Source organism: Amblyomma americanum, chromosome 1 (assembly GCF_052857255.1).
Source record: "Amblyomma americanum isolate KBUSLIRL-KWMA chromosome 1, ASM5285725v1, whole genome shotgun sequence".
Classification (NCBI taxonomy): Eukaryota; Metazoa; Arthropoda; class Arachnida; order Ixodida; family Ixodidae; genus Amblyomma; species Amblyomma americanum.
The window spans coordinates 452,287,342-452,314,231 of record NC_135497.1 but is presented as its reverse complement, the minus strand read 5'-3'; the positions used below and the strand labels follow the sequence as shown (position 1 = coordinate 452,314,231).

At 45.6% G+C, this 26,890-nt stretch overlaps 1 protein-coding gene and 1 long non-coding RNA gene across 4 annotated transcripts in view; one reads left to right on the top strand and one right to left on the bottom strand.

Annotated features, from left to right (window-relative positions):
- Positions 1-21,515, bottom strand: part of LOC144115972 (uncharacterized) — a 73,413-nt gene extending 51,898 nt beyond the window's left edge. Inside the window, exons 1-4 of one of the 3 annotated variants that reach the window (XR_013311632.1) lie at positions 21,218-21,515; positions 20,490-20,617; positions 17,452-17,613; positions 13,069-13,584 (exon numbers count right to left, since the gene is read on the bottom strand). This is a non-coding gene — a long non-coding RNA (uncharacterized LOC144115972). Of the gene's footprint in view, positions 1-4,370; positions 13,585-17,451; positions 17,614-20,489; positions 21,062-21,217 lie in introns of those variants that run through there. The other 2 variants (XR_013311631.1, XR_013311630.1) reach the window with 2 other exon arrangements.
- Positions 21,516-25,576: 4,061 nt separating this feature from the next.
- LOC144104383 (uncharacterized) lies at positions 25,577-26,184 on the top strand. The gene is made up of 2 exons (XM_077637351.1): positions 25,577-25,805; positions 25,972-26,184. Exons 1-2 carry the CDS (start codon positions 25,607-25,609, stop codon positions 26,112-26,114), a joined length of 342 nt encoding a protein of 113 aa, XP_077493477.1. The 5' UTR covers positions 25,577-25,606; the 3' UTR covers positions 26,115-26,184.
- The last annotated feature ends 706 nt before the right edge of the window (positions 26,185-26,890 follow it).

The following is a 26,890-nucleotide window of genomic DNA, read 5'->3' as shown; positions in this document are numbered from 1 at the left end:
TGTCACTTTGCTAAATGATGTTTTGTTTGCGAACTTCAGAATCCAACCCATTCTCTGGCTTGCAGCCTGTGAAAACTGGGAACGAAACGACCACCCCTCCTTTGTCACTTGGTGGCTAGTTTCTGGCTGAGCTTGCCACATTGAGTGGAGGGCATCTCCGAGACTGAAACCACCACCCCCACATGCTCTAAGGGTGTCTGGAAGCACATGCAACAAGTATGCATCAGTGACAGTGCGGCCTTGGGAACGGAGCGCTGTCACCATCACAATCACTGGAGGGAGGAGAGAAGAGCTTCCTTGGCCACCGGTGCTGCCGCACGATGTTTCCTCGTGCAAACGCAGTTTCCGTCCATTTGTGTCTTCTTAAACTGGGCGCGCAGCGCAGACCTTGGCACTCCGTCAAGCTGATGTGCGCCGATAATGTTACGCCACGTGTTCATCTGTTGACAGAAACTCATGCTCGGCGAACTTGGCAGAGCGCCAAGACACTGTGCGCCTCTGACATACGTGTCTGTGGCAGTGGCTACATGCATGGGCCAATGAATACGTGGGAAATGACGGTGTGTTCTTTTGGCATTTTTTTTTGCCAGTCCAGATATAAGAATCGTTTGTAACAATCAGATTTTTCAATTTTCTCAATATTTTTATAAGTCGATTGCACAGTACAAGGAAACAGAATATCACATAAGAGTAGGAACACCAGCAAACATCTGTTTGACACATAAAAAAAAAAACTTAACACATAAACGCATGTGTTGCCTGCTTCTCAACAGGTGTTTATACATTTTGAAACGATGTGATATTCTTAAAAATCTAGGGAGGCCTCTGCTGAAAGCAAGAAAATACCTGCAGCCACTTATCGGTATTGCACAGCATTCTATACTCTAGAACAAGAACCGATATTTAAAAACCTAACTTAGACATACATTCACACGTACAACCGGTGGTAAAATAAGCCGGGGCATGCGAAAGGCGGCCAGAATCATAAAATCGCATCGCCGCGCCATCTGACGTTGCACTTCTGGTGTCGAGACATCACAGTGTGTGTGCGCATCCTTTCATGCTTGCAGCCATATCTTTTTGCCGCCTGCAGTGGACTAGCAGATAGCAGGCAGCGTTCGGCGGTGGGGGCCTACCTCATGCTCGCACTCTGACGTGTGCCCGCCGAACTGCGAGCATTACGCTCTGGATAAAGAAAGCAATCGCTACCGCCAAACACTGCATAAAATCAGCTAGTTCGCTGCAAGCAAGAAAAAAGAGAAAGCTGCGAGCATAAAAGGACGCGCACGTACACTGCGATGTTTCGACACCAGAAGTGCAACGTCAGACGGCACGACGAAGCCGTTTTATCTGATTCTGGCCACCTGTCGCATGCCCAGACTTATATTACCGCCGGTTGTACCAACCATTCTTTAATAGTTCATGGAGGAGTGGTGGCTGTTTTGTGTTCTCTCTCTTTGTGGGCTTTTAAGTGGTGCTTTTCTTTATAAGTCATAGGGCAGAGGTTGCACTCGAAACGTCTTTCACCAATGTGCACTCTTATATGTCTCGCTCGGGTTGAGTACTGTGCAAAGGCCATGGGGCACATCGAGCACACGTACGGCTTCTGCCCCGTGTGGGTACGTACGTGCTCGACGAGCGATTTTTTACGTGTAAAACGTTTTTCACAGTGATTGCACTTGTAAGGCCGGTCACCTGTGTGTTTGCGGATGTGCTTAATCAAATTGGTCTGCTGTGTGAAACTGCTGTTACAATGAGTGCATTGGTAAGGACGGTCACCAGTGTGTGTACGAATGTGTGCTACAACGGTTCCCTTTTTCGCAAAGTCACAGTTACAGTAATCACAACGGTATGGGCGTTCACCAGAGTGGGTGCGGAAGTGTTCCAACAGCTTGCTTCTTGAAACGAAACTTTTGCCGCAGGAGCTGCACTCGTGTCGCATCTTGCTGCCAAGGTCATGTCCCTGCCAACGTAAATTTCCTCCAGGAGGTCCACCATGCTCGTTCACGCTTCCCAAGCCTGCAACTGAAAGGCGGGGTATTTTTAGTAAGGCACAGGATCTTAATTATCAGACATCACCTCACCTGTACCTCACACATGTAGTGCCAAATTCATTATGCTGACATAAGAACTGTTTTGGAACAAAACTCCACTTTCTTAGGGCTCAGGTCTCATGCTCTCATGAGCATTATGCGATAGTTCCAAAAAGCAGGCAGCATTAAAGGAACCTTTCGGAAATATTTTCATCCCACAGCTCTGCAACAAAACTAAAGAGCACCTAAGGATGTTGGCTCAGGGTTCATTCTACCACCTTGGATTGCAATGAGTGCATGACAGCTGACATATATGAGCACACAGCACTGAAATACATTTTTGAAGAGAATAAGAAAAATTAAATCAGAAGGAAACACTCCCTCCTGATGCACCCTGCTTATTGTGCAATTCATCAAATGCCTAAAGGTGGCTTAGAATATCTGAGGGTGGAAACTACAAACCTAAAGCAACAGACAGTGTTATGGTGGTGCCAATGTTATGTACATGATCAACTATAAACATCAGTTGCTGATGCTGAACCACAACAAAACAGACTACTCAGTACAACCAAATGCAATAAAATGCACAGAAGGAACATGCTTCGGTTCCCACTAGTTTGCAAAACAAAAGTGGATTCTAGGAAAATGTACAGTTACTACTTTTATGGGCGAGGTTTATCATTAATGCCAAACTAAAGCACAATAGGAAAAAAAGGCAAAGAATTAAGCTGGAAGGCAGTAAAACCACCACAATATAACAAGAAAAGACATTTGCAGAAACTGCAGCCCCTGCAGCACAAGAAACAAGCTCAAAGATGATACACAAAAGGTACAGACCGCCAAATGGCTACTTATTCCACTGCATGCGTGTTTCTACTAAAGCCTTTTGCATTTGGTGAATAAACATGGAGAACCACTGTGCTGTGCCAAATCATCATAAATATTGCTGTATACTCATGCCGTTTTCTGCATACTCAGACACAATATTGCACACAGCATTGTTCACAAAGCTCATCATTCAAGTGTAAGAAATGGCGTAAGGGGACACGGCCTCATGCAGCACACAGTGTGCACGGACATTAGGCATCGAGATCATTGTTTCCACTACTCTACAGCTATCAGTAATAAGTTATTGGGGATCAGAATGCTGGGAGAAGTTATCTTGATTCTTCCAGTGACAGCTTGTGTTATTTGGCTTGCCAATGATGACCTGCAAAATGAAAGAGGAAAGCAGTTAAGCGCTACAAAAAAAAGACAATAGAAGCAGTGGTACTAATATCTTCACAAATTCAACAACCATAATTTAGCAGCCTTGAATGGATTTGAAAGGCAGATTAGTAAGCTACAATGAAAGTGGTACTAAGGGACCTAACAGGGTGGTAGCGGTGACTGAAATGCATTTGGTAGCAGAGAGGAATGGTTCCTTTGTACAACAGGAGTATATTTGAATTAATGCCTAGCGAGACTTTTCAGCATAAACAGCTAGTCTGTGCTATTCCAGAATGTAAGGACTATTGACCATAAAAAGATTGATGGCAGAACACATGTAGCACACACCATTTCAACCACTTCCTTCTTGAAAGCATGATACTATGCAACGTTGATTCGCAGCAGTTTTTCTACCCTATAAAACAGCAGCGCATGCAGAGTAACTTAACTCATGCAGACGTGAATACCAGAATCAGACCACACATTAGATTTCAAATGTGTGTGCGTCAGTGCGTTTTAACTTCCTTAACACTGTACTTTGAGTCTCAATATAATGCCAGTTTCACACATAAACATGACTCACAACCAAACTAGCCCATTTCTGCAAAGTTTGAGTGCAACAGAGTTAATGACTAAGCTGCAAGAACCATTTACACACTCTCCCAACAAGGAAAAAATGAACGGTCAGCATGTCTGAGACACCTAGATGCTCTGGAGCTTCTGCAAACAAGAAAAAAGCAATCAATCAGTACCATGCTTTCCTTACGCTGTTATGCTTAGTGGCATAACAGCTGACACAAAAATGCAGTTGCGTTCAGCCTATCGCATCAGTTCACAGCCAAGTAACGGCTTCAGAAGGGCATTAAGAAGCACTTAGTTTTTGTTAAAGCCACAGACTAAGTTGACGAAAGTGCATGTATGCAGATAAAGTAGACAGCACAGGAGCATGGCAGTATTTCTCAACTCAAAGTAATGGCCACTTACTCCATGACATTAACTCAAGGCTGCTATACCGAAAAGATGCATGGCCCCACAGTTAGTTTCCCCAGCGGTAAAGATACAAACACACCGCAAAGTCTCAATGCTAATGTAAGTCAAACTGCAGAGGCATGATGTATGACAAAATTGTGAACTGACAAAACACAAGAGAAAATTTTCTACCAGCAAGTGCAATACACATACACATAAATGATCCATCATGATGCCACACAGCAACAGACATAAAATGGCAGATGACAATAACTTGAACTTCTGAGTTGGTTTTTAAAACTGCAATTGTGTAAGCTGCAACAAGTGAAAGGCTTGCTGTAACCGGTAAAAGGCTAAACACCTGAGAGCAGTGGCCAGCACAGCAAGTGCTATGGATGTGAAAGCTGACATGAATGTGCAGTCTTGCATTGATAACAGTGAGAAGAAGTGAGTACACATGTTGAAATGCCACCAAAGTTTGGCAACACTACAATCCTGATTATTAAACAGTGAAACTGCGTTAACAGGATTATAGAATTTTCAGAAAACGTTACAAACATGAACAGTGACACACAAAAAATGCCGATTTTTTAGAAAGTGAGAAGGAAAGAAATGGAAGAATAGCATGGTTATCCCTTTTCTATCTTTCTCAATAAAAATTAAGAGAGCTCCTGAATCGGACACACAAACCATGCCACACCAGATTCCGGCTACGGTTCTGTGCCTACTTGCACTCCCCACTAATGCCACTAGAGCACCCACATGCAAAGGGCATTACAAAAACAGCTTGCAGGCTAATCCTTTATGCTGCAGGGTACCTTCTTGTTGCACTCCTTTTCACGGAGCTCCCACAGAAGCCCATGCATTCTTGGAGGCTATCATCTCATATGTGTGCCTAAAATCCTATAGTACACCGCTAGCTGTACAAGAAGTGTTGACGACATTTGGCACCTCGTGCAGTAGCAACTGTGCACCAGATGAGCACAGGTGCAGAGAAGGGGCAGAGTGACCTTTACACAGGTGGTGCTATGTACTCTAATGGTTGGACAGACACAGCACTCCAGACATCAAGAGACTACACTAGGGTCAAAAGGTAACCATACAATGCATTTTATACATTATAAAATGCAACAGCTCTCTTGGCATCATATGCGAATTCATTTACCAGAGCCAAATAATGTTTTCCCACAAAACTAACTTGCTGTAAGAACAGTAAGGCACTCTGTTTTTTCCCTCTAAATGTATGCACCAGGCACACATGCAGAGTTTAAACAGGTCAGCTTTGTTCGTAAAAGCAATACCAATGGCAATGCAAAGTTTAAATTAACCCAACAAGCACTGCCCCAGTGGAACAAGAAGCAGTGTCAGCCACACGTCACAATTTATATTTCAGCCATGCACGTGTGAGGTTCAGCTGGCTAATGTCCTGTGGGCAGAAAATATTTAAACAGCACCTGTGTGCCCTTGTATGATAAATATGCATAGATATTTTTAACAAGGGGCTTGTCGACACAAGAGGAAGGTGGCCAACTCAACCACTGACACAGGTCAGCTGGCAATGCTTGTCAAAGTTAACACTGCTAAAAGGCATCTGAGCTTTGTGGAAAAGCGTGCTCTTTCACTTTATCGGATTTCAATCTTTTTTTCACTTTATAGGATTTCAAATATTTCTGCTTGCACACCTTCAAAAGTGGCACTGACATGGGTTTTCACCCGTGTACTAGCATGTGACAACAGGTGTAAAGGTGAGCCAACAGGCTGCTCCGTTCCATGGAAATAAGTCTCAATAGCATGGACGGTCGTCACTGCGGATGTGTTGTCAGCTGGCTTCTCATGTTCAAGATTCCGCTGCACTGGTCCAGCTGCTTTCCTGCATTAACCTGGAAATTCTCACAGAGGTATTCTGTCACTGCAATGTGAGACATTGAAGCCTGTCTTAAAATAAAGAACCATTTCCCTTATGCATTGTTTTTTTTTCTGTTTGAACAAATTATTTTTTGTATCCATCAATTTGTGTCTGGTTCTGACATTTGCTTGGAATGCACTTGTGTTTTCTATTTTGTACCTTTAGTTCCAAGTTTGTGTCAGTTACCTTCGTTTTTGCACATCTCCTCTCCAATGTACAAGTGCACCTTCATTATCAACATTTTCAATGAAACGAGCTGCTGCAGAGGCTCAGTGGTTATGGTGCTCTGCTGCTGGCCCGAAAGATGCGGGTTCCATCCCGGCCCCGGCGGTCGAATTTCGATGGAGGCAATATCCCAGGGGCCCGTGCAATGCGGGGTGGTTGAAATTTCCGGAGCCCTTCACTGCAGCTTCCCTCACAGCCCGAGTCGCTTTGGGATGTTAAACCCCCGTAAACTAAAATATTTTCAACGAAACGTGGAGCTCCTCCACATCACTGCTAACTTTGCTCAGCAGCCACAAGTGAGTGGACGCAGAACCATGACGCCATGTTTAACGTCTCAATTTTGAAACAAAAGCGATAATTTTCGTCAATGATGGTATGCAGCTTATGCCAGCAACTCAGCTAACAAAGAGCTCAGCAGCAATGAGAGAAGTGGGTAGACATAGTGGCCAAGTCAAAGGTTAAATATTGCCACTGATGAGCAACACCACCAGCATGAGACAACAGTATGACAATGTCACAAGTCTGCTCCAAACAGAACTCTTTCTCAAGGACAACGGATCAGTAGAAAGTTGCAACTTGCGCAACAATACGCGGTCATTGGTTGCACTTCCACTGTCAAGTAAGCTCTCCCGTGTCCATTATCAAACACACACATAAACAAAACAGAGAATTGTTACCACGAAACAACTGCAGAAGAAATTGCCTCACAAGCCTACTCACAACTGCATGCTAATTTACGATAAATTGGTTTGGTTTAAGGGGCTCAACATCCCAAAGTGAGTACGGCTATGAGGGACGTCAGAGTGGAGGGCTCTGGATAATTTCAACCACATGGGATTCTTCAACGTGCGCCGACATAGCACACTACATGGTCCTCTAGCATTTCACCTCCATTGAAATGCGACAGCGGCTTCCGAGACCGAACCAGAGTCTTTCGGGACAGCAGCCCACCGGCACAATCACTCGGCCACCTCGGTTAATTAGATAAATGTTCATCCGCAGAGTAGCAGAAAAGTTCTACGCAAATCTGTACAGTAGCCAATGTAATCATAGCGTTAATGAGAGAAAAAGTAGCGCAGAGCAATGTGTCATCCCGCCAGTAACGAAAGAGCAAGAAATTCTTAGGAGCAATGCAAAGGGGAAAAGCAGCTGGGGAAGATCAGGTAACAGCAGATCTGTTGAAGGATCGAGGGGAGATCGTTCTAGAAAAACTAGCCACCCTGTATATGCAATACCTTATGACCTCAACCGTACCAGGAGCTTGGAAGAATGCCAACATTATCTTAATTCACAAGAATGGAGACGCCAAGGACATGAAAAATTATAGACCGATCAGCTTACTATCTGTTGCTTACAAGGTATTTACTAAGGTAATCGCTAATAGAGTCAGGGCAACCTTAGGCTCGTAAAGGATATTCCACAATAGATCATATTCACACTATCAATCAGGCAATAGAAAAATGCGCAGAATATAACCAACCTCTATATATAGCCTTCATTGATTACGAGAAAGCATTCGACTCAGTGGAATCCTCAGCAGTCATACAGGCATTGCATAATCAGAGTGTAGAAGAGCCTTATGTCAAAATACTGGAAAATATATATAGCAAATGCACAGCTACCATAGTCCTCCATAAACTCAGCAATAAAATTCCAATGAGAAAGGGTGTCAGGCAAGGAGACATGATCTCGCCAATGCTATTCACCGCCTCTTTACAGGAGGTATTCAGAGGCCTGAATTGGGAACAGTTGGGAATAAGAGTAAATGAAGAATACCTAAATAATCTGAGATTCGCTGATGACATTGCCTTGCTGAGTCACTCACGGGGTGAACTGCAAATCATGATCAATGAGTTAGGCAGAGCAGAATGCTGGGTCTAAAATTAACATGCAGAAAACCGAAGTGATGTTCAACAGTCTAGCAAGGCAACAGCAGTTCACAATTGGCAGTGAGTGCCTGGAAGTGGTAAAGTACTTACGGCAGGTAGTGACAGCTGATTCGGATCATGATAGGGAAATAACTAGAAGGATAAGAATGGGGTGGAGCGCATGGGGTGGAGCGCATATGGCAGGTTCTCTCAGATCATGAATGGCAGTTTACCAACTTCCCTGAAGAGAAAAGTGTACAACAGCTGCATCTTACCGGTACTCACCTACGGGGCAGAAACGTGGAGGCTAACGAAAACAGATCAGCTGAAGTTAAGGACAACGCAGCGAGCCATGGAAAGAAAAATGATAGGTGTAACGTTAAGAGACCGGAAGCAGGCAGAGTGGGTGAGGGAACAAGCACGGGTTAATGACATCCTAGTCGAAATCAAGAGGAAGAAATGGGCTTGGGCAGGGCATGTAATGTGAATACAAGATAACCGCTGGTCCTTAAGGGTAACAGAGCGGATTCCAAGAGAAGGCAAGCGTAGCAGAGGGCGGCAGGAGGTTAAATGGGCGGATGAGATAAAGTTTGCAGGCAAAGGGTGGATGATGCTGCAAAAGACAGGGTTAATTGGAGAGAAATGAGAGAGGCCTTTGCCCTGCAGTGGGTGTAAAAAGGCTGATGATGATGATGAAACGTTCATTGCTGAATTCACCCTTTTCCCCTTTTTATAGTTTTATAGGCCCTTTCAGATTAAATAAAATAAACGCAAATGAAAGCGAGACGGAGCTCAGGCCAGCAAAGCTTTGCTGGGCTCAATGCATATTGAAGACAAACAAAAAAGCTAAGCCTGAAAAAAAAAATAAAGAAAAAAAAAAACAAGAGAGAAGCACAGAGTCACACGGGTATTGATTGATAAGCAACAGCTCAAAACATGTATGGAATGCTAGTGCTTGTTCTGTGCATGTCTCCCTCATGTCTAAGTCTTTTGTGCTGTTGCTTAACAATGTATTACCAACTCGCCCATCTAGCTATTCTGCAGGCTAATCGGAATGTCTACAGGACATCTCAGCCACCACGCCACACCTTTTGGTAGACTTAGAAGCATCAAGTGAGAATGGATAATCTTTCTGTTTGCACATGCCAGAAAAGAATATTCAGTCTCTTCGATTTGTGACAGCACTGTGGCCTGAACAATGGTCACAGTGCCTTGTTGCTAAGCTCCAGAGATGTGGAACTACCTCCAGGCCCTATATGGAACATCATTCCAACACTGGGAACTATTCCTGAGATGGCAAAAGGAAACAAAAAACACTGACCGATCTTCAAAACTAAAACAAGAAGGATCAAGTCTTGCAAATCACCAGCAAAGAATGTTAGTCATCGAGGACAACAAATGACTATACAGTAAAAGCTCGTTAATTCGAATTCCAAGGGGCCACCAGGCCAGTTCGAATTAACCAAAATTCGAACTAACGAAAGTGAGCAAAAATGGACGCGTTTGATGCCCGGACGCGTTCGCTTGCCACCAGCGCAGCTGTCCCTTTTAAATGTTACTGTTCTGTCGGGCTGGAGCTTATAAAACAAAGCCGTCTCATCAGCATTGAATATATCTTGTGCCGAGTAGCTTTCTAAGTACTGCTGCAGAGCACCGCTTCGCCACGTGGCACAAGTTCCTGCGTCCACTTCTTTGGCTTCTCCGGACAACACCTGGAAGACAAGATTATGTCTGTCTCGAAAGCGGTGAAACCATCCTTCGGAGGGGACAAAATCTTCCACATTCATGCGCAGGGTGAAATCGGCCACCTTCGCCATGATAATTTGGTCGCTCAGTAGAATGTCTGCGCTTCTCATTTCCTTCACCCACGTGACCACAGCGGTCACAATTTCCGGATACTTGGCTAATCGGAGCCTTTTTTTTGTTGCTGGCGAAATCTTCGGCTTCGTAGGCATCCTCGATGGCCTTCCTATTTCGGACGTCGGTCGACAACGTGCTTGGTGGCATCCCGTGCTTTTTCGCGATTTCCACTTTGCTGGCCTTCCGTTCGTCCACCTCGCGTAAAATCGCCACTTTCTCCTTCACCGTCTTAGCGCAGTATTTCCCACGCGAACACATCTCGCGGACACAAGCTCACAGCAAGCGGCGTGCAAAACGAGGGCTAAAACACTAAAACGTCGTTCCTCGAAGCAGTCGCGGCAGGAAAGACTGGTTAGTACTTGTTCCAGCACCCTAGCGGCGCCCCGATGGTTTTGCCATCTATCGTTCTGCCGTGAAAGCTTCCAACGAGGGTTTTCAACAGCGGCGCTTGGCGGCGCGCAGTTCGAATTATGGGTGGCGGCGCCAATTTTTGAGTGAATTAACGAGCTGTTACGCGCATAGACTTCTATGCACTGCGGACCGGACCACGATGACTATTTCGAAATATCCAAAATTTCGAATTAACGAGTTGTGAATTAACGAGCTTTCACTGTAACAGACATTTTAAAAAAACCTAAAAAAAAGAACAGCAACAAAAGGGGCGATTTATAAAACAGATGCAAATGAAGAGTCAAGGACGCAAATCAGGATTCAAAGTCGCTTGAAGTTAACAACAGAAGTCGAGGATGTTTCAAAGTAAACAACGCTGAATCAGACTCGGTTCAACCTAACTCACAGTAGCAAGAGCACAAAATTCAGGACATGGGCAGAATACAGTGGCACTTTGCAGCAAATGGCAATGCCCCTAACATTCGATAAACGACTTGAGATGATAAACACTGTCAAAAGGTAGGACCAATAGCATCTACACATGGAAGCTCAGAAGTTCCTGATAACCAGCGACAATAAAGACTCCCAGAATTGCAATACTCGATTCAGAAAGTGTAGTCGATAAACTCTGCTCAAATGGAACTGCAATCTTATCCACAGTAAGTTGTAGTTGGCACAAAACTTGGAAATAATTTTCCTTCTTGTCTGCAAGGAAAGAGGATCACAGTACGATAGGGCAGCCGTACCAGTTAAAACCAACAAACTGCAGGCAGTACACCAAACCATTTCTAGTTCCGAGGCCTGCCTATCAAGGCATATTTCTCGCCACCCAACATGCACCTCATTCGGCCATCTATGATATGAAAGGGCACCTCTCTGGTGTATGCATCGGTCACCACCCTCATTTTTGTCAGCTCCAAGGCCGCGCATGAGGCAGCTCCAGCACAGCACTTCTGGATATGCATCTATGCGACCTCTGGCTCTTCCAAAGACTCGCTTAAAGAGCAAGAGATTTCTGACAACTAAGCAAGTCAAACACAAGGTATATGATGGCACCCCAAAAGAGCAGCACGCTTTGAAAAATGGAAGGAAGGCTGGATAGTGGGTGTGAGGCGGCATCGCTCTGTGTGGTAAACCTTTGATAAATGAAAGAAAGTTTGCATACCTGATATATACGACACCTATTTGCTGTATTGTCAGCTCAAATGTGTCCATTTGCGAGATTGCACAGCGAACAAAAGTACTAGAGAGTACCAGATCACTCTCTTCTAGAGTTTCACCAGTCCTCACGTCAAACTTGACTCTATTACACTCTTTATAGTAAAATGTGTGGCATGGAATTGAACACGGCAACAAACACCAGTACCTGGCCTGTAAATAAAGACCCACTAGTATCTACATAAAGTACAGTCAATATTGCACTTGGCAGCTATACTTGAAGATAGCTGCCGCCTCACATAAATGCCATCTGTGACAAATCTACAGGAAGATGTCTTATCTCCAGAAAACGGCTCTGTAAGGCAGCATCTGGAGTTGGATTAAATGCCAATAAAACTCTTGTTTGTCCTTAGAGTAAACAGACATAGTTCGGGCCTCATATCAGAAAACCTTCCCAGCCAAAAATTTACCCAGTGCTATCCCTGAATCTGGCATACCCATTACGAGACATAAGAGCCAATTCTAGCCAAACAGAATCTGAAGGCACCATGCAGTGATGCAAACTCATGTCATAATCATTAAAAAAAACCCTTCACCCCCTTTTCATCATGTACCTGTTAAATGGGTTGATTGTGCCCTTCATGTGCGTTCAGCGAGCAGCACCTCTACTTGTGTTTTCGTCTCGTAGCTATAAGCACAAATCACAATTAAGCCACTACAAAAACCCATATTGCAGCTAAAACAATGCACAAATCCAAAGTGAAAATGTAATAAAGCATGAAAACGTAATTAAGAAATGTTTGAAAGAGAAACCTGACACATGGCTCTTTCACGTTTGCTTTCTCCCTTGCTCCCTGTTCTTTAGCTTTGCACATTCATGCAACGAAAGCCCAACATGCCCAAAAATCACAGCGCAGCAAACCGAATAAAATAAGACAAATGTGCTAGACAAGCAACCAATGCAAGCATTTGAAGGAACTCAAGTGTGGTGCTATACTGCACACAAACTCTTTGCTGGTGCCATTATTTGATTACAAGGTAAATACTGGGCCCCTGCATTAAACACTGCACAAAGCACACTTCTTTCACAAAATCTAAATGGTGGGCATCCACCTGACAGCCATAGCGTGGCTATGGCTGTCAAGTGGATGCTCACCATTTCTACACGGCACACTGGTTTGCCTACGGGGATCACTACAAGTGCTAGAAAAGAAAAATACAGTAATAACCAGCCAGGTTGTACCCGAGTCTCGCTGCACTAAGTAGTTTTATGGCCATGGCCAGCTTTTCTTCTCGTTGCTGATCAAAAAAGCATATGGACGCCATTTTGCAAATGGTAATTTTCAGGGATATACGCAAATCAGCTTTGAAATTCACGGACACTCCATGCCATTTGTGCAAACCATAGACATTTGGCATGCTCAACACACAAGAAATGTGCTTAGCACACCTATTAGGAGTGTGCCAACCACACCACTGCATCAAGGTATCGTGTGAAAATGTTGCCCCCCAACCAAGCCACAAGAGGGTGCCTCATACTGAGTACGTGTTTGGTCCTGCTTTCTCCACGTTCTCATGCAGAATCCAGAGAATGGCAGCGCTTTTAAACGCCCAGCCTTAAGGCCTTGCAAAGACAAACCCACTGCTGCCCACTTAAAATTTTGTCTAAACTATGTCAACAGTCTTATTTACTGCAGTCCTTGAAAGTGAACAGGTCCCATGTGCACTCTTGAATCTTGTAGGATGACCTAATCTTCACTCAAGGCACAATGAGACCACTCTCTTCCTCTGCAAGTACAAGCACTGGCACAGGGACTACACCGCAGCATGCCAAGTGTTCACTCCTGCTGCAGGTAGAGAAGGTACTCCTTCTGCAACGACTGGGGGATCTCTGTCTGGTGGATGGCCTCCGGAGACACAATGCACCGACGAATCTCTTGGAAGCATTTCTCCTTCAGTGAGTACACTGCATCAAAAAAGGGCAACTCTGCACTCAAAAAGATTTTCAATGACCAAGTATGCAGTGCACAACATGGAGAAACAGATGGGATAGTCTCACAAATAATTTTTGTCTCAGACTTAAAACTACTTAAGTGCACACCCCCTTTCAGCCATGTTATTACTGTAAGGAGAGGGAAGTGCAAAACTGCAGAGGCCCTCCACATTAAGAAACGCATGCATGGGCACTCAGCGAGGACTAGGATAGGTTTCTTGTGCCTGATGCAATTGCCTATTCTTAGCAAAAAAAAAAAAAAAAAACACTGATCTTGCTTCACTACAAGTCATACAGCCAGTGGCTGCCTACTCTCCTTTTTTTAAGAGCGTTCCCTACCAGTTCCCTTTCATCTGAACAACCTTTCTCCCGACATGCATCGTCATCGTCATCAGCTGGACTACGGCCACTGCAGGGCAAAGGCATCTGCCACGTTTCTTCAATTAACCCTGTCCTTTGCCAGCTGCAGCCACCGTGTCCCCGCAAACTTCTTAATCTCATCTGCCCACCTAACTTTCTGCCGACCCCTGCTACACTTGCCTTTTGTTGGAATCCACTCAGTTACCCTTAAGAACCAGCGCTTACCTTGCCTTTGCAATTACATAGCCTGCCCAAGCCCATTTCTTCCTCTTGATATTTCGACTTGAATGTCATTAACCCGCATTTGTTCCCTCACCCACCGTGCCCACTTTTGGTCTCTTCACGTTACACCTATCATCGTTCTTTCCATGGCTCACTGTGTTGTCCTCAACCTAAGAAGAACCCTTTTCTTTAGCCTTCACATTTCTGTGAGTACCGGTAAGAAACAGCTATTGTATAAAATCTCAAATCCACATAAATCTTCAAACAACAAAGACAACATTTTTGAAACTTCATTTAGAGACCCATGGCACCTTTTAACCTATTTCAAAACCAAAAAAGATACAGGAAGGGGGCAGTTTCCCCAGATATCCCATTAACAAATTTTGACGAAAAAGTGTGCAAATTATACCTGCAATAACTAAGACAAGGATCCCCAAGTGCAAGTTTCAATAAAATTCACAATACTCTTGAACAGCCACAACACTAAGCCAATACAAATGCACCATCATGTACCTCATACAAACGGAACAGAAAAATTGCAAATTTCAGGGTTTAACCTCTCGGGCGCCAAATGGGATATGAGGGATGCCATTGTGGAGTGCTCCGGATTAATTTAAACCACCTGGAATTCCTTAACATGCACGGGCATCATACAGCACGAGCATTTTTGTATTTTGCCTCCATTGAAGTACAGATGCTGTGGCCAGGACCGAACCCATGACCTGGGATCACCAACCAAATGCCAAACACACAGAGCCACCACAGTGGGTGGAACAACTAAACAAGTGAAAACAATAAAACCTCAGGAGGCTTTCTTTCTTTCACTCATGTCATGGCGAAAACGACGAGAAACTTGCACGGACAGTGCACATGCCCAAAAACAGATTTTCCCAAGTTAGATGTAACTCTTGCCAGCAAATGATATGCACCCAAGAGGACACCCCTGAACTTGCAATGTAGTCCAAGCGTGCATTACTGCAAGTCAAGATCAGCAGCACTCTGGCTTAGCGCAACAATCCTGCTAATCGGGACAGCATACAAGAACGCTTTGGGTCTACGACCCTACACCACAGACGACAAGCTGGAAGCCCTAAACGTTCATAACACCTTCGAAGATATACAGACACCCATCCTACTATCTCAGAGAGAGCGCCTTGTCAGAACAGAGACAGGCAGGGACATATTAACAAAAGTAGGCTACCTTGCAGACCTACAGCTTATTCAATCCAGAGTGAATCTATCGCCAGAACACAGGGTGCGGGTACATGTAGCCCCAATACCAAAGAATATGCCATCCACACAGGGGAAGGCAGAAGAAAAGCCCCGATAGACTATATCCACCGAAAAGGGGTACGGAGCGCTAAGGCAGTCTACGTAGACTCAGCTATGCAACCAAACAAGTCAAGGGCTACACCAGTGGCGGCCATAGTAAACGTTAATCTCCTAGAAATCATGAGCATGACACTCACGGAATGTACAGTCACCGAGGCAGAAGCCGCAGCGATTGCACTAGCCATTCAGCACGGGGATTCCACAAACCGAGAACTACACATAATCACCGACTCACTGGTGGGATGTCGGCTCCTCTTAGAAGGACGAATACATAAGAGGCTGCATAAACTAACAAACTGTAGCACCTCCTCTGACCCATCGCTCAACCAACAAATCACCTGGATACCAGCGCACTCAGGACTCGAGGGCAACGACGTCGTGGAGAGCATAGCTCGAGGATCTGCAAACCGATCAGGCTACACACACACACACACGACGCCAAACTAGACATGACACCAATACCTACGGCCTATAACACCAGATTACAACAGTTTCGATCAATGCGTCAACTCCAGCCCCCATCACACAAGTAGCTGAAAGCATAGGGGGCTAGGGACTGGAGACAGCTCGAAACCAATGCCGTCCCAAATTTTCATAAATACAGCATAATATTCCCTGAACACTACAATGACGCACGCCCGTGTTGCGACGAGACACCCACAGCATACCACGTCATGTGGTGCTGCATTGGCAAAAAACCAGACAACCTACAAACACACTATCACAAACACACTATGCACGAAGGAGCAGTGGGAGGCCGCTCTGTCCAGCCCTGACCTGACGATCCAGCGCAACCTGAGGTCTCTTCGATTTGGCTGCACTCGCTGCACTAGATCCGTGGAGTTCTGCGCCGATGCCACCAGCATGCAGAGTCAGTTCAAGTGCAGCTTGGCAGTGGCTGCTTCCAAAACAAACAAATGGTCGAGTGCAGGCTTGGTTGTCTGCTAGCCTTGTCGCTACCAAATTAGAGCCAACCGCGTGCCGCCACAATCCCGAACCATGTTAAGAATTTTTCAAGCAGGAAATCCCAAGGAGTGTCGCCACGAACCAACCCCAAGAAATTTAATTAATATTCGTTTCATATAAAAAAGGAAGGTGCTGCACGTATACATGCAGACGATTTACGAATATGCGCTGAAATGCTGCCCATGAGGCTCGACCTGACCGCTTAGGTTTACAATTATGACGCCATGAACAATTCCTCACCTCTTCCGTTCAAGGGAGAACTGAGCGAACTGTCATTGTTTCATTTAAAGACTACAGTCATATCTTGTTCACTTCTCCGACCTACACATGGGCGCCGCTATATTACTGCACTAGAGCTGCCCTTCCACTCGGGAGAGTGCAAGCCAGCCAAGAACTCGTGCTGCACTATTCTGACTTTTGCATAACGAAGACGAAAGTGCAGCAGGTGCACGCTCCACTGGCAAAACGAATGCGAAAGTGCTGCACTCCTTGAACCGGCGCAGAAAGTGCAGCCAAATCGAAGAGACCTCTGGTGTCCCAGGCAAGAGAAACAGCCATTACCACTGGAGTCCTGACATAAGGACACCACCCGGTGCAGAAAATTCTCAATAAATGTTTCTTCTACTACTACTACTACAACTACCATCCATGATAATGGGACACTCGCTTGTTTTATTCCATGAGCTGAATCACATTCAGTGCTTTTTACATGCAATCATATTCTTCATTCAGTAAGTTATTTGCCCCTTTCCACATGACATCAAGTGTGGTGTTAATGCGGTTTCTGGTGGCATTAAATGCAACTGAAGATATCTGCCTAGCTCAGTTTCGTCATGTTCGCCACAGTCAACCCTACAAAATTACCTGCACTGTCACCCCGACACATCTGCCAGTTGTTCATTCTGCCACTCAAACCTGTCCGAGAGACCCTCCAAAGCATGGAGGCCAAGAGGTCCGTACCAGGAGGGGTGATGGGCACCACCAAGCGTCTAAACTGAAGTCGTCCATCGGGGCCAAAGCCTGAAGGCACAGGTGGTTAGAACACTTCCTTGTGATGCACTACCAGGCGGTCACGAGTCGCGAAAGATCCACAGGTGGTTCACAAATGTCCACATGCATAGCCTGGAACGAGCAACAATACACATCACCATCTATGGTGACCAACCGCTCCAAGCAGTGCCAGCAGCAACAGTATGCATCAGAACTAAAACTAGGTAGCAGTGAAAATAATCACCTACACAAAAGGCCTGGCTGACTGGAATTTTCCACTCAAGCTGCAGTCTTGCAGCCAAGTTAATCTCTTACATATTACCTCAACATCACCAACTAAGATGACAGCAAAAAGGAGCTCGTAGCAGTTTCAAGCACAGACAGAAAAAAGCACGCGATTTCACATGAATGAAAACTATCTGCCAGAGAAAATTTTCATGCTATCTGTCACAGTTATCCTTTTTCCTTATTACTGACCATCAACCTCTAACACTGTTCTAACATGTGCCAAACAGGCTAGTGTTCCTCCTTGGGTACAGGTCTTGCACATATGCAAGAAGCAGCCATATAAGCAACATGCAAACAACTAATTCAATACTGCTCTTTGAACACTGTACTCTGCCTTGCAAACTTTTTTTTTGATAGACCAACACTAAACATCAATTCTGCCCTCCAAACTGTATCTGCACTACTAATGACTCCAAGGTATTTAAAGAGCCTTACCAAATAAATTATCCCATTTCTGATTTTGTACTGAACGCATACTCTGCACAGTCCCAAAGCACCTCTGCTCTTGATGGCCCATGTGGACTCCTGGAAGAATCTTTGCCTTGGAAGGTAGACTCCCGTCAACCCATCCAATATTTCTTTGAGAACATTTGTTGAGAGGAAAAAATGCTGTGGTCTATATAGCTCAGGCCGCTGTTTCCAAGAATAGTTTCCTAGAAGATCTAGCACATATTCGTGCAGAGTACACAGTGAGCCTGACAGATACAGAGAACTTGCATACAGCCTCAAAGTACTTCACATAAACAATGCAGTGGCCAAAATATAACAGATCATATTAAGATCCCTCACAAGCCTAGTCATGAGGTTGAAACACTTATGAAAGGAAGCATAGCAGAGGTGGTTCCTTTTAGACACTGAAACTCAATGTCCCTTTAGATCATTTAACATCAATAGAACGTAGCAAAAATGTTTGCTTTCATGGGGTGTAACATGAAAAAGAGACTCAGGCTATGAGGGTCACCATAGCGGACTGCTCTGGATAATTTCAACCACCTGGAGTTCTTTAACATGTATTGACATTGCTCAGTACGCGGGCCTCTAGCTTTTCGCCTCCACTGTAAAGTGACCACCAAAGCCGGTATCGAACCTGCGTCTTTCACGTCAGCAACCAAGCACCATAACCGCTCAGCCACCACAGCGGCTCAGCATAGCAAAAACAGTCTACACGAAACCATTCATTTCAATTCAGACAAAATTTATGAAGCCTTTGGTTTTTCACTGTCTGAAACAAAGCTTCAAGTGCTATTTTTGAAACCTTCAACATACTTTCTTTATTTCTGAAAATCCAATTTTTATTCACGTTCAATCGCTGCCATGGTCCCGGCATTCATCCACCAGTTGCGGCCCCTCTCCAGACTTGTGGTAATATTCATTAAACTGTGCACATAGTTAGCACCAACATCATGCAATATATGACACATGAAAGAGCAGCTAATACCGGTCTTTCTGCCAATCCGTTTATCCCCATCTGCACCAACGTACACTTTTCCTGGCAGCTATCGTCGACACCCAGATTGTGGCCATGACATCACATGCAAACTATCTGTGCAGCTGCGTAGTGATTCATTGTGGTTTGTTTTTTTTTTTTTACTCTTCTCTATTGCCAGCACAGACATTGAAAAGTAACAGGAACTGGCTGAGACTTCAGCGAAAATTCTTTAGTTTTCCAGTGAACACCTGGCCACCATTCACTAGCATCACAGAACTCAGGAGCTCATTGTGCTCACTACAACCACAACAAGGTCAGCCCTCTTCAGTTGGTCACACAGGGAGGAGCCATTCTGGCACAGGTAGCCAGTGGCAGCCTCCAAATTTAACTGCTCCATGTCAAAGGAGCCTTTGTCAAAAGTACAGAAACCAAGGGGTTTGCTTCTGGGCCATGCTGTCTGGCTCGTTACGCATCGCCAGTGTTTCAAATCTCTTGAAAGTGGGAGGTACACTCGCCCTCCTAAATACAGAACTTCTAATTAAGGATGCCACAAGAGCCCCACTACACACAAGAGCTCTTGAGGTCTACTTTAGACAAAAGCTGTATCTGAACATTGCAAACACATGTGCAGAAGCTGCAAAGTGTGGCACTTCTTGACACTGCCCCAATCCAAAACATCGAATGAGTGGCCTCACTGCACTCAAGATCGCAGCCATTAACACCTCAAAAGAGTACCAATCATGGAAAAAAAGCATCAGGACCCCATGGTGGAGGTAAATCACCCAAGTTTTCCCCGAGAAAGGGAAAGCTTCACAGCCCCCACACATTGTTCATGTCTTTCCACAATGCCATTAGTACACATAGGTCACAGACCAGAGAATGTTTCCTTTTTATGCAAAGCGCTGAATAATCACACAACCACAAGCCAACTAGAACAATGGCATTTGGGACACCAACGAAATGCATTTCCGCAGGCTTTCAGTAAAACAGGTAGCACTGCTAATTGGGCGACTTATGGCTTGCAAAAATACACGACGCACACTTACTGTCCAATTTCTCGCACTCTTCCAGTACTCCATCTGCAAGGCCCTCAACTACAATGAGCAAAAACTTTTTTTGAATCTGCACTACTGAATAAATGAAAGCATCAGTAAGATGAGACATGGAGATACCATCTTTACTTGATCCCAATCTCACTATTACTTTCATACAATTCAAAGTTACCTAGCGTCCGCCACCACACCTGAGCAACCTGCATATGAACGCACCATATTTGCGTATTGGCACTTACTTGATTTGGACTCAGGCTCCTGCACTTGACTCCCCGACCCTCGTAGTTGAGACAGATGACGTCCACCTCACGGCGTGTCTTGTTCACAAAAAGCAAACGAAGCACCTCTGCTTCCCCAGCCATGAATGCTGCAATTAAGAGAAGCCATGCCTTTTGTCTGGCTGTTCGCATCGCCAAATGGGCAACATGCCGGGCAACGGGCAAACTGTCTAGAAAGGTTTGCCCCACTGCTTGCTGGAACTGGCTGGAATAACCTGGCAGCTACTTGCACACGGCAGCGTCGTGTAGACCTTGCACAGGCAATTCGAAGATTTGTGATATATAACAATCAGCAGAACAATGCCACGGCCTTTTCCGCAAACACTGGTGCTGGTTCCTATGCACAAGGAAGCCACGTACTGTACTGTAGTTGCGAAACATCTTGCCTTCACGCACGGCTCGATCGGTCAGCGCGTGTTACTTCGGTCCTAATCATATCATTCAGCTGTTCGTGCAAAGAACTTTAGGCACAGTTCATGACATGTCAAGTCTTGCAGCAGCAACAAAAAGTTAACAAACAGCAGCATGACCGTTTTTTGTTACGATGAACAAAACTAAAAACGTGCATTCGAAACATGCAACACCGTATCATCACCTTTGTGCGGTTAGCCTAAACCCCTAATTCCCCTAAAAGCAGGGTAGTCATTTTACTGTCAACGGCGCCGCGCGGCTACAAAAGCATAACTTACTGCATCAAAAGGCAAAATGCGAATGCCTGCAGGGTCACATTCCACTCGTCGCGCGCAATAACCACTGTACTACAACCGCTGGGCTACAAAGGCATTCGGGTTATCCGAGCAGAACACTGTATCAGAGATTCAACACGCAGCTTAACTGCTAACGAAAACAGACATCGCACAGCACACGGGCGCCTTAGCGTTTTTCCTCCATAAAAACGCAGCCGCCGCGGTCGGGTTCGAACCCGGGAACTCCGGATCAGCAGTTGTCGAGCGCCCTAACCACTGAGCCACCGCGGCGGGTCTGGGAGCATATGGCACAGTGCTGCCAACCTCGAAAGCCACTTCTCCCCCAAATTTTCACTCAAACTTCCCTAGATTTCCCTAGATGCGAAAAAAATATTCAGGCATGGAAAAAAGGTGCGTAGTTGAATTGTGAACTCTTATTTCGCAGAGACCCTCTTACCACACTTTGGTAGCAACTTTGATTACAATAACACATTGATTTCCCATGCAAACTCGCGTACCACGTGATCACGGGTAAAGAAAACATTAGTTAATATCAAAGCCTAATAAATCCTGGCCTAAGCTTTGAAATGAACGAAAATCTTCCAGTGAACACTTACGCTCACCGGCTGCAGTCAAAGAGCGAGGGAAAATCCACTTTGTGCCCAAATGTTGGCGTGGACAAACAAACGCTAAAACATAGGACACGTCATTCGGGTGGCATCCCGACTGAGTTTCACTCCTGCATACACATTTCTTTTTTCATGAGGCCAATTAAGCGTTCTTTCACTGCAAAGTCATAAAAGTTGGCCCCTCTTAGAACCCGCTTGGCGTGAGGCGTAGCTGCCAGGGTTTGCGTCATCAAGCTGTTTCTGGTCTTTGTTTTCATCAGGTTGATCTGAGAGAAAACTCTCTCCACTGTTGCACTGGAGTGCGGCAAACAAAGAAGCTTGTAGACGAAGTCGCTCTAGAGAGGGAACATTGGGCTCCCATCTCCTTGCCAGGCGTCTCTCACTCGTTTCCAAAAGCGTTGAACGCTCGCATCTGCCGGCAGGTCCATTTCTCTATTGCGGAGCAGTCTCCATTCTGCTTGAATTTTGTTCATTTCTCTTTCTGGCACCACAAAAGGGAATGATGTGGCAAGTGGGGCTATTGAATAAATCCGCTTTTCGATGACAACTTGCGGGTCGATTGCCTCCAGTCTCTTGATCTGGACGTTGTCCAATGGGAATCTGGTTAATATCTGGCTTGCCGCTTCAATATAAAATTCCAAACATCTGAGGCGGAAGTTATGAGTAATGGTTCGGTCTATGCCGTGAGGTTCCGACAGTGCCGACATCACTTTTCCGCCGAGGTATATCTCCTCAAGAGGTATGAAGTTCTTTGGGTCTCTGTACGGTACACGCTCCAACGCTACATCCCGGAAACAGATCGGCTTTATGTCACGCTAAGTCGAGGGCATCTCCTTTGTGACCGAGACCGCTACCCCCACACGCTCTAAGGGTGTCTGGCAGTGCACGCAAAAGTGCGCGAAGTGGTGACACACGCCTGCGAGGCTTCATATGAAGTCGCCTAAGCTGTTGTGAAAGAGCAACGACTCTTTCTGCTTGCATCCGGGTCGACTTGGGCCTCAAGAAGACTAACCACTTCACCTTCAACTGGCGAGTCACGGGGACTGGTTCTAAGAAGACTCGTCACGAATTTTTCTACGGAATTTCACCGGAACCCAGCCAAGAGAGTCCAACCTAGACCAGCCCTTCCAACAAGCAGCTCACCCTTAGATTAAGGTGCTGAAACAATTCGTTTGTAATTTCCTCTCTCTGCTCGATTGAATTTTTTTAACTGTTCTAATTGTGTTCTCATTTGATGTTACTGCTTGTATCGTTGTCCTAGTTTCCCTCTTTGTATGTTTATATATGTTTTACTAGATCTGTTTTTTTTAACCTCTCAATTGGCTTTGTTCTTGTATTTTCCTATGTACGAAGCCCTCCTTATGTAATACCCTGTGAAGGGGCGGGGCCTTAAGGGAAAAATAAATGATGATGATGATGATGATGATGATGACGTGGTGACGAAGAATGTGAGGTGCAGATTGACTGGAGTAGCAAAGTCAATCTGCTCCTCTGAAGCGGAGAAAAACCAGAATCCACCGTTCTCGCCGGCCTACAGAAGAATGGCTACACACGTGGCTTTATTCAGCGCGTTGGTCGCCAGTCAAGCTCAGAGGACAGGGGAACCAGCTAACAATGAGACAACGAAACGCGCGTGTTGTGCTTCTATATGTGAGGGGAACCAGCGAGGCACTCGCACGCATTCTGAGAAAACATGGAATCGACATAGGCTCACGAACCTGTTTCGACAACAAGCCGCTTCTTGCCACGACCGAAAAACCGTGTCCCAGAGAAAAACAACCAGGTGTCGTTTACAAAATCTTATGATCAAAGTGCCCGGCACCATACATTGGCGAAACAAAAAACCTCCACCAAAGAATAAGGCAACACAAAAATGACATCCGGCAAATGAATTCAGAGTAACTCCCTCGCCGAACACTGCGAGCGCGCCGACCACAGGATAGCCTTCGAGGAGGTGAGCGTCTTGGCCGTGGAGCCAAACAGGTTCAAGAGGCGACTGCGGAGTCATATGGCACATCCGGCTGACAAAGATGTCGATGAATAGCACTCCAGCAACACTCTCCTCCGCGTACGTTAGTGCAGGGAGTGCGCCACGCGCTAACAAACGGAGAACGAAGGCAGCAACCCGCTGCTGCTGGCACACTTTAGTCACCCCTGAAGAAGAGACCGCGTTGGTCCAGAAACCTTTGCTAAAGTTAAAAATATTGGTTGGCGTCAGTTTCCTCTAAACACGCCCAACTACCTTCAGCCGTGATTTCGAGGAATCGTGCTTCTTGGACAGCGTGCTTCTGGTACTGCTAAAGCTAGACTGTTCCAAGAACCGACCAGGAAATTCGAAGCAAAGGAAGCGTCCCAACTTTGCCTAGGCAGATGCGCCATCGACTCTGTTCAAGGGCGGTGGCCAGACATGTTTCTTAATGGGTAAAGAAGGCGGGAACCGGAGGCAAACCCTATTTCAGGGCGCCCGTCCGCCTTATCGAGTCTCTACCAGCGCTTCCCTCATCATCTCTGTACAGTCCGTGCATTTCCTTCACCATGTAAATAGAATGTCTTGTTGTCCCCCCAAAGTCTCCCTGAGTCCCGTCACCCTCGTACCTCCTCCCGGCCCGACCACGCCACCTCGATCCCAACAACGCTTTCCCCTCGTGCACATGGCGCATAGCAAGATTCTCAAAATCAAGGTGGTGAAGAAACAGTGAATAAGGAGCCGATTCACATCGAAAAATAAAAAAGACACATGCGGAAAGTAAAATTTCCCTAGATTACAACAAAAATCCCTTTCCCCCTAAACAAAGGTCAAATTCCCTAGATCTAGGGGAAAATCCCTAGGGTTGGCAGCACTGATATGGCAATACACCAAATCAGGGCGTACAGGGTGATATGGGATGGGCGTCTTTCGAAAGCAGAGAGGCTAGCAGTAAGATAGCATTTGAGGAACGATTGAGAAAGATGGAGGAAAAGCAGTGGGCTAGGAAAGTTTTCAGATACCTGTATATAAAGAATTTTGACACGAAATGGAGAAAGCGAACTAGAAAATTGACAAGCAAATATCTGGACAGCAGTAAGGGGGCAAATCAGCAATTATCGGTTAAGAAAAAGGTTAAAGAAACAGAGAGAGCTCTGTGGAAAACAGGGATGCTGACGAAATTGGCATTGGGAACATACCGGGCCTTTAAACAGGAAATTGTCAAAGAAAATATCTATGATAATTTTAGGGGAAGCTCTTTGTTATTTGAGGCCAGGACTGGAGTTTTGCGGACTAAGACGTATAGAGTCAGGTACCATGAGATAGACACTTTGTGCATTGCGTGCGGAGGGGAGGAAACGGCTGAACACTTGATACTTTTCTGTAAAGGGCTTCACTCTACAGTGGAAAGCAGCGGGGCTGACTTACCCAAGGCATTGGGGTTTAGGGATAGTGAAGGGAAAGTGGATTTTAAGAGGTTAGAAGTAACTAAGCGAAGGTTATCTGATTGGTGGCTAAAAGCAAGACAGGAGTAAAATTTCACAAGACATGGCTAGGTGGCCACCGCCCGATCATAGCCTCCTATATTTTTTCATATATCATATAGGAGGCTATGGGCCGATGTAAAGGGTTCAGCCGTATCCATCCATCCATCCATCCATCCATGCATCCACCCGTAGTGATAATGGCTGACAACATGGAGGAAAGAAGGAAAAGAGGAGAGGCTGCACGTCACATTTTTTGAAGCCGGAAGCGAGGACTCCGCCATGACACTTGGCCGTTTTCTCAGCCAATGGCATGCGAGCGCCGCGAAGATCAACGCGAGCGGCGCGAGCAGACGATTTCGCGCCGCGCCAGGCTGTCGGCAGCTGTCAGACACGGCGGAAAGTGAGACTTCTGCCCCCATTGACAACAAAGACGCTGCGATGCCCAGCTGCTGTGTTCCTGGGTGTCGGTCGCGCACGCCAGGACAAGAACCGGGCGTCACTTTCCACACGTAAGTATACTGCATTTTGTTTTCGTATTTAATTGACTGCGTAATGAGTAAAATGCATGCTCGCAGAACATAACGCACGACACGGCGTGAACGTGGTATTCGTACCGCCCCGGCCTTATTGGTGGCTCTTTGTCCGAGTGCGGTGAATAGTATTGTTTTCAAACAGGTTTCCGAAAGATCCAGAGCGAAGGAGGCAGTGGACTGAGGCCGTTAGACCAGGCCAAAAAGACTGGGAGCCAGCAAAATGGACCTGCGTATGTTCAAAACATTTCCTGCCCGAGCACTTCGATCGGATGTCGCCGCTCGTAGTTCGTATACGTGCAGATGCCGTCCCCCTTCAGGTGAGGAACCACCTTCTATACATTCTCAAGAGATTGGAAAGAAATGCTCTTATTGAGAAGGTGCTTTATTATAACTTGACTGCATAAGCCTGCGTTCAATATGATGTTTTAGGTGTTCGTGCAAGAAATAGAACGATTTGTGAATAAATGGCTTTAGCTAGACGTTATGATCGAGTAGCGCGGCTACAGTACTCCCGCACTGATAAAAAGTAATTGTGTCATTATACTCCTAAACTGGCTGCGGTTTATATATGGCTCTGGTGAAATTCTGCTTACTGTACATGATAATTTATTTATTTATTAGCTTACGCACTCCATCATTGGAAGAAAATAAAAAAAAGAGAGCATCGAGCACACCACAGTTTTCCTTGGGGCATCATTTCTATTTAATTATTACTTGTAGTGTGCAAATGTTTGCGCCTAGCAGTAGGCGGTGCATTTTTTGTTGTCATCTCGGCCATAGCACCTGGGAAGTGTCACTGAGAGAGCACTGTAATTCCTTAAAACTATAGTTCGTTTACAAAGGAAATCACAAAGAAGTTCCATAAGGCATAGAGCACCGTACGTATTTGCTCGCGTGATTTGCGCACGTTTTTTCTTTAATTAGGGCTCCAAAAAGAGGGTGCGCAATTTACGCGCAAGCGAGTTATCCGAACACGTCCTAAAAAAAAGGTTGGCACCCCTCGCCCCATGGCAACAAGGTTGACACGTCCCCCCCCCCCCCCCCCCTTCCCCACGCTATAG

What these genes read in the sequence shown, in the direction of transcription:
- LOC144104383 (XM_077637351.1), top strand. Translation starts at nt 25,607, where the DNA reads ATGCGAGCGCCGCGAAGATCAACGCGAGCGGCGCGAGCAGACGATTTC. An exon ending in CCGGGCGTCACTTTCCACAC is followed by an intron (nt 25,806 to 25,971) that starts GTAAGTATACTG and finishes GTTTTCAAACAG; the next exon opens with GTTTCCGAAAGATCCAGAGC.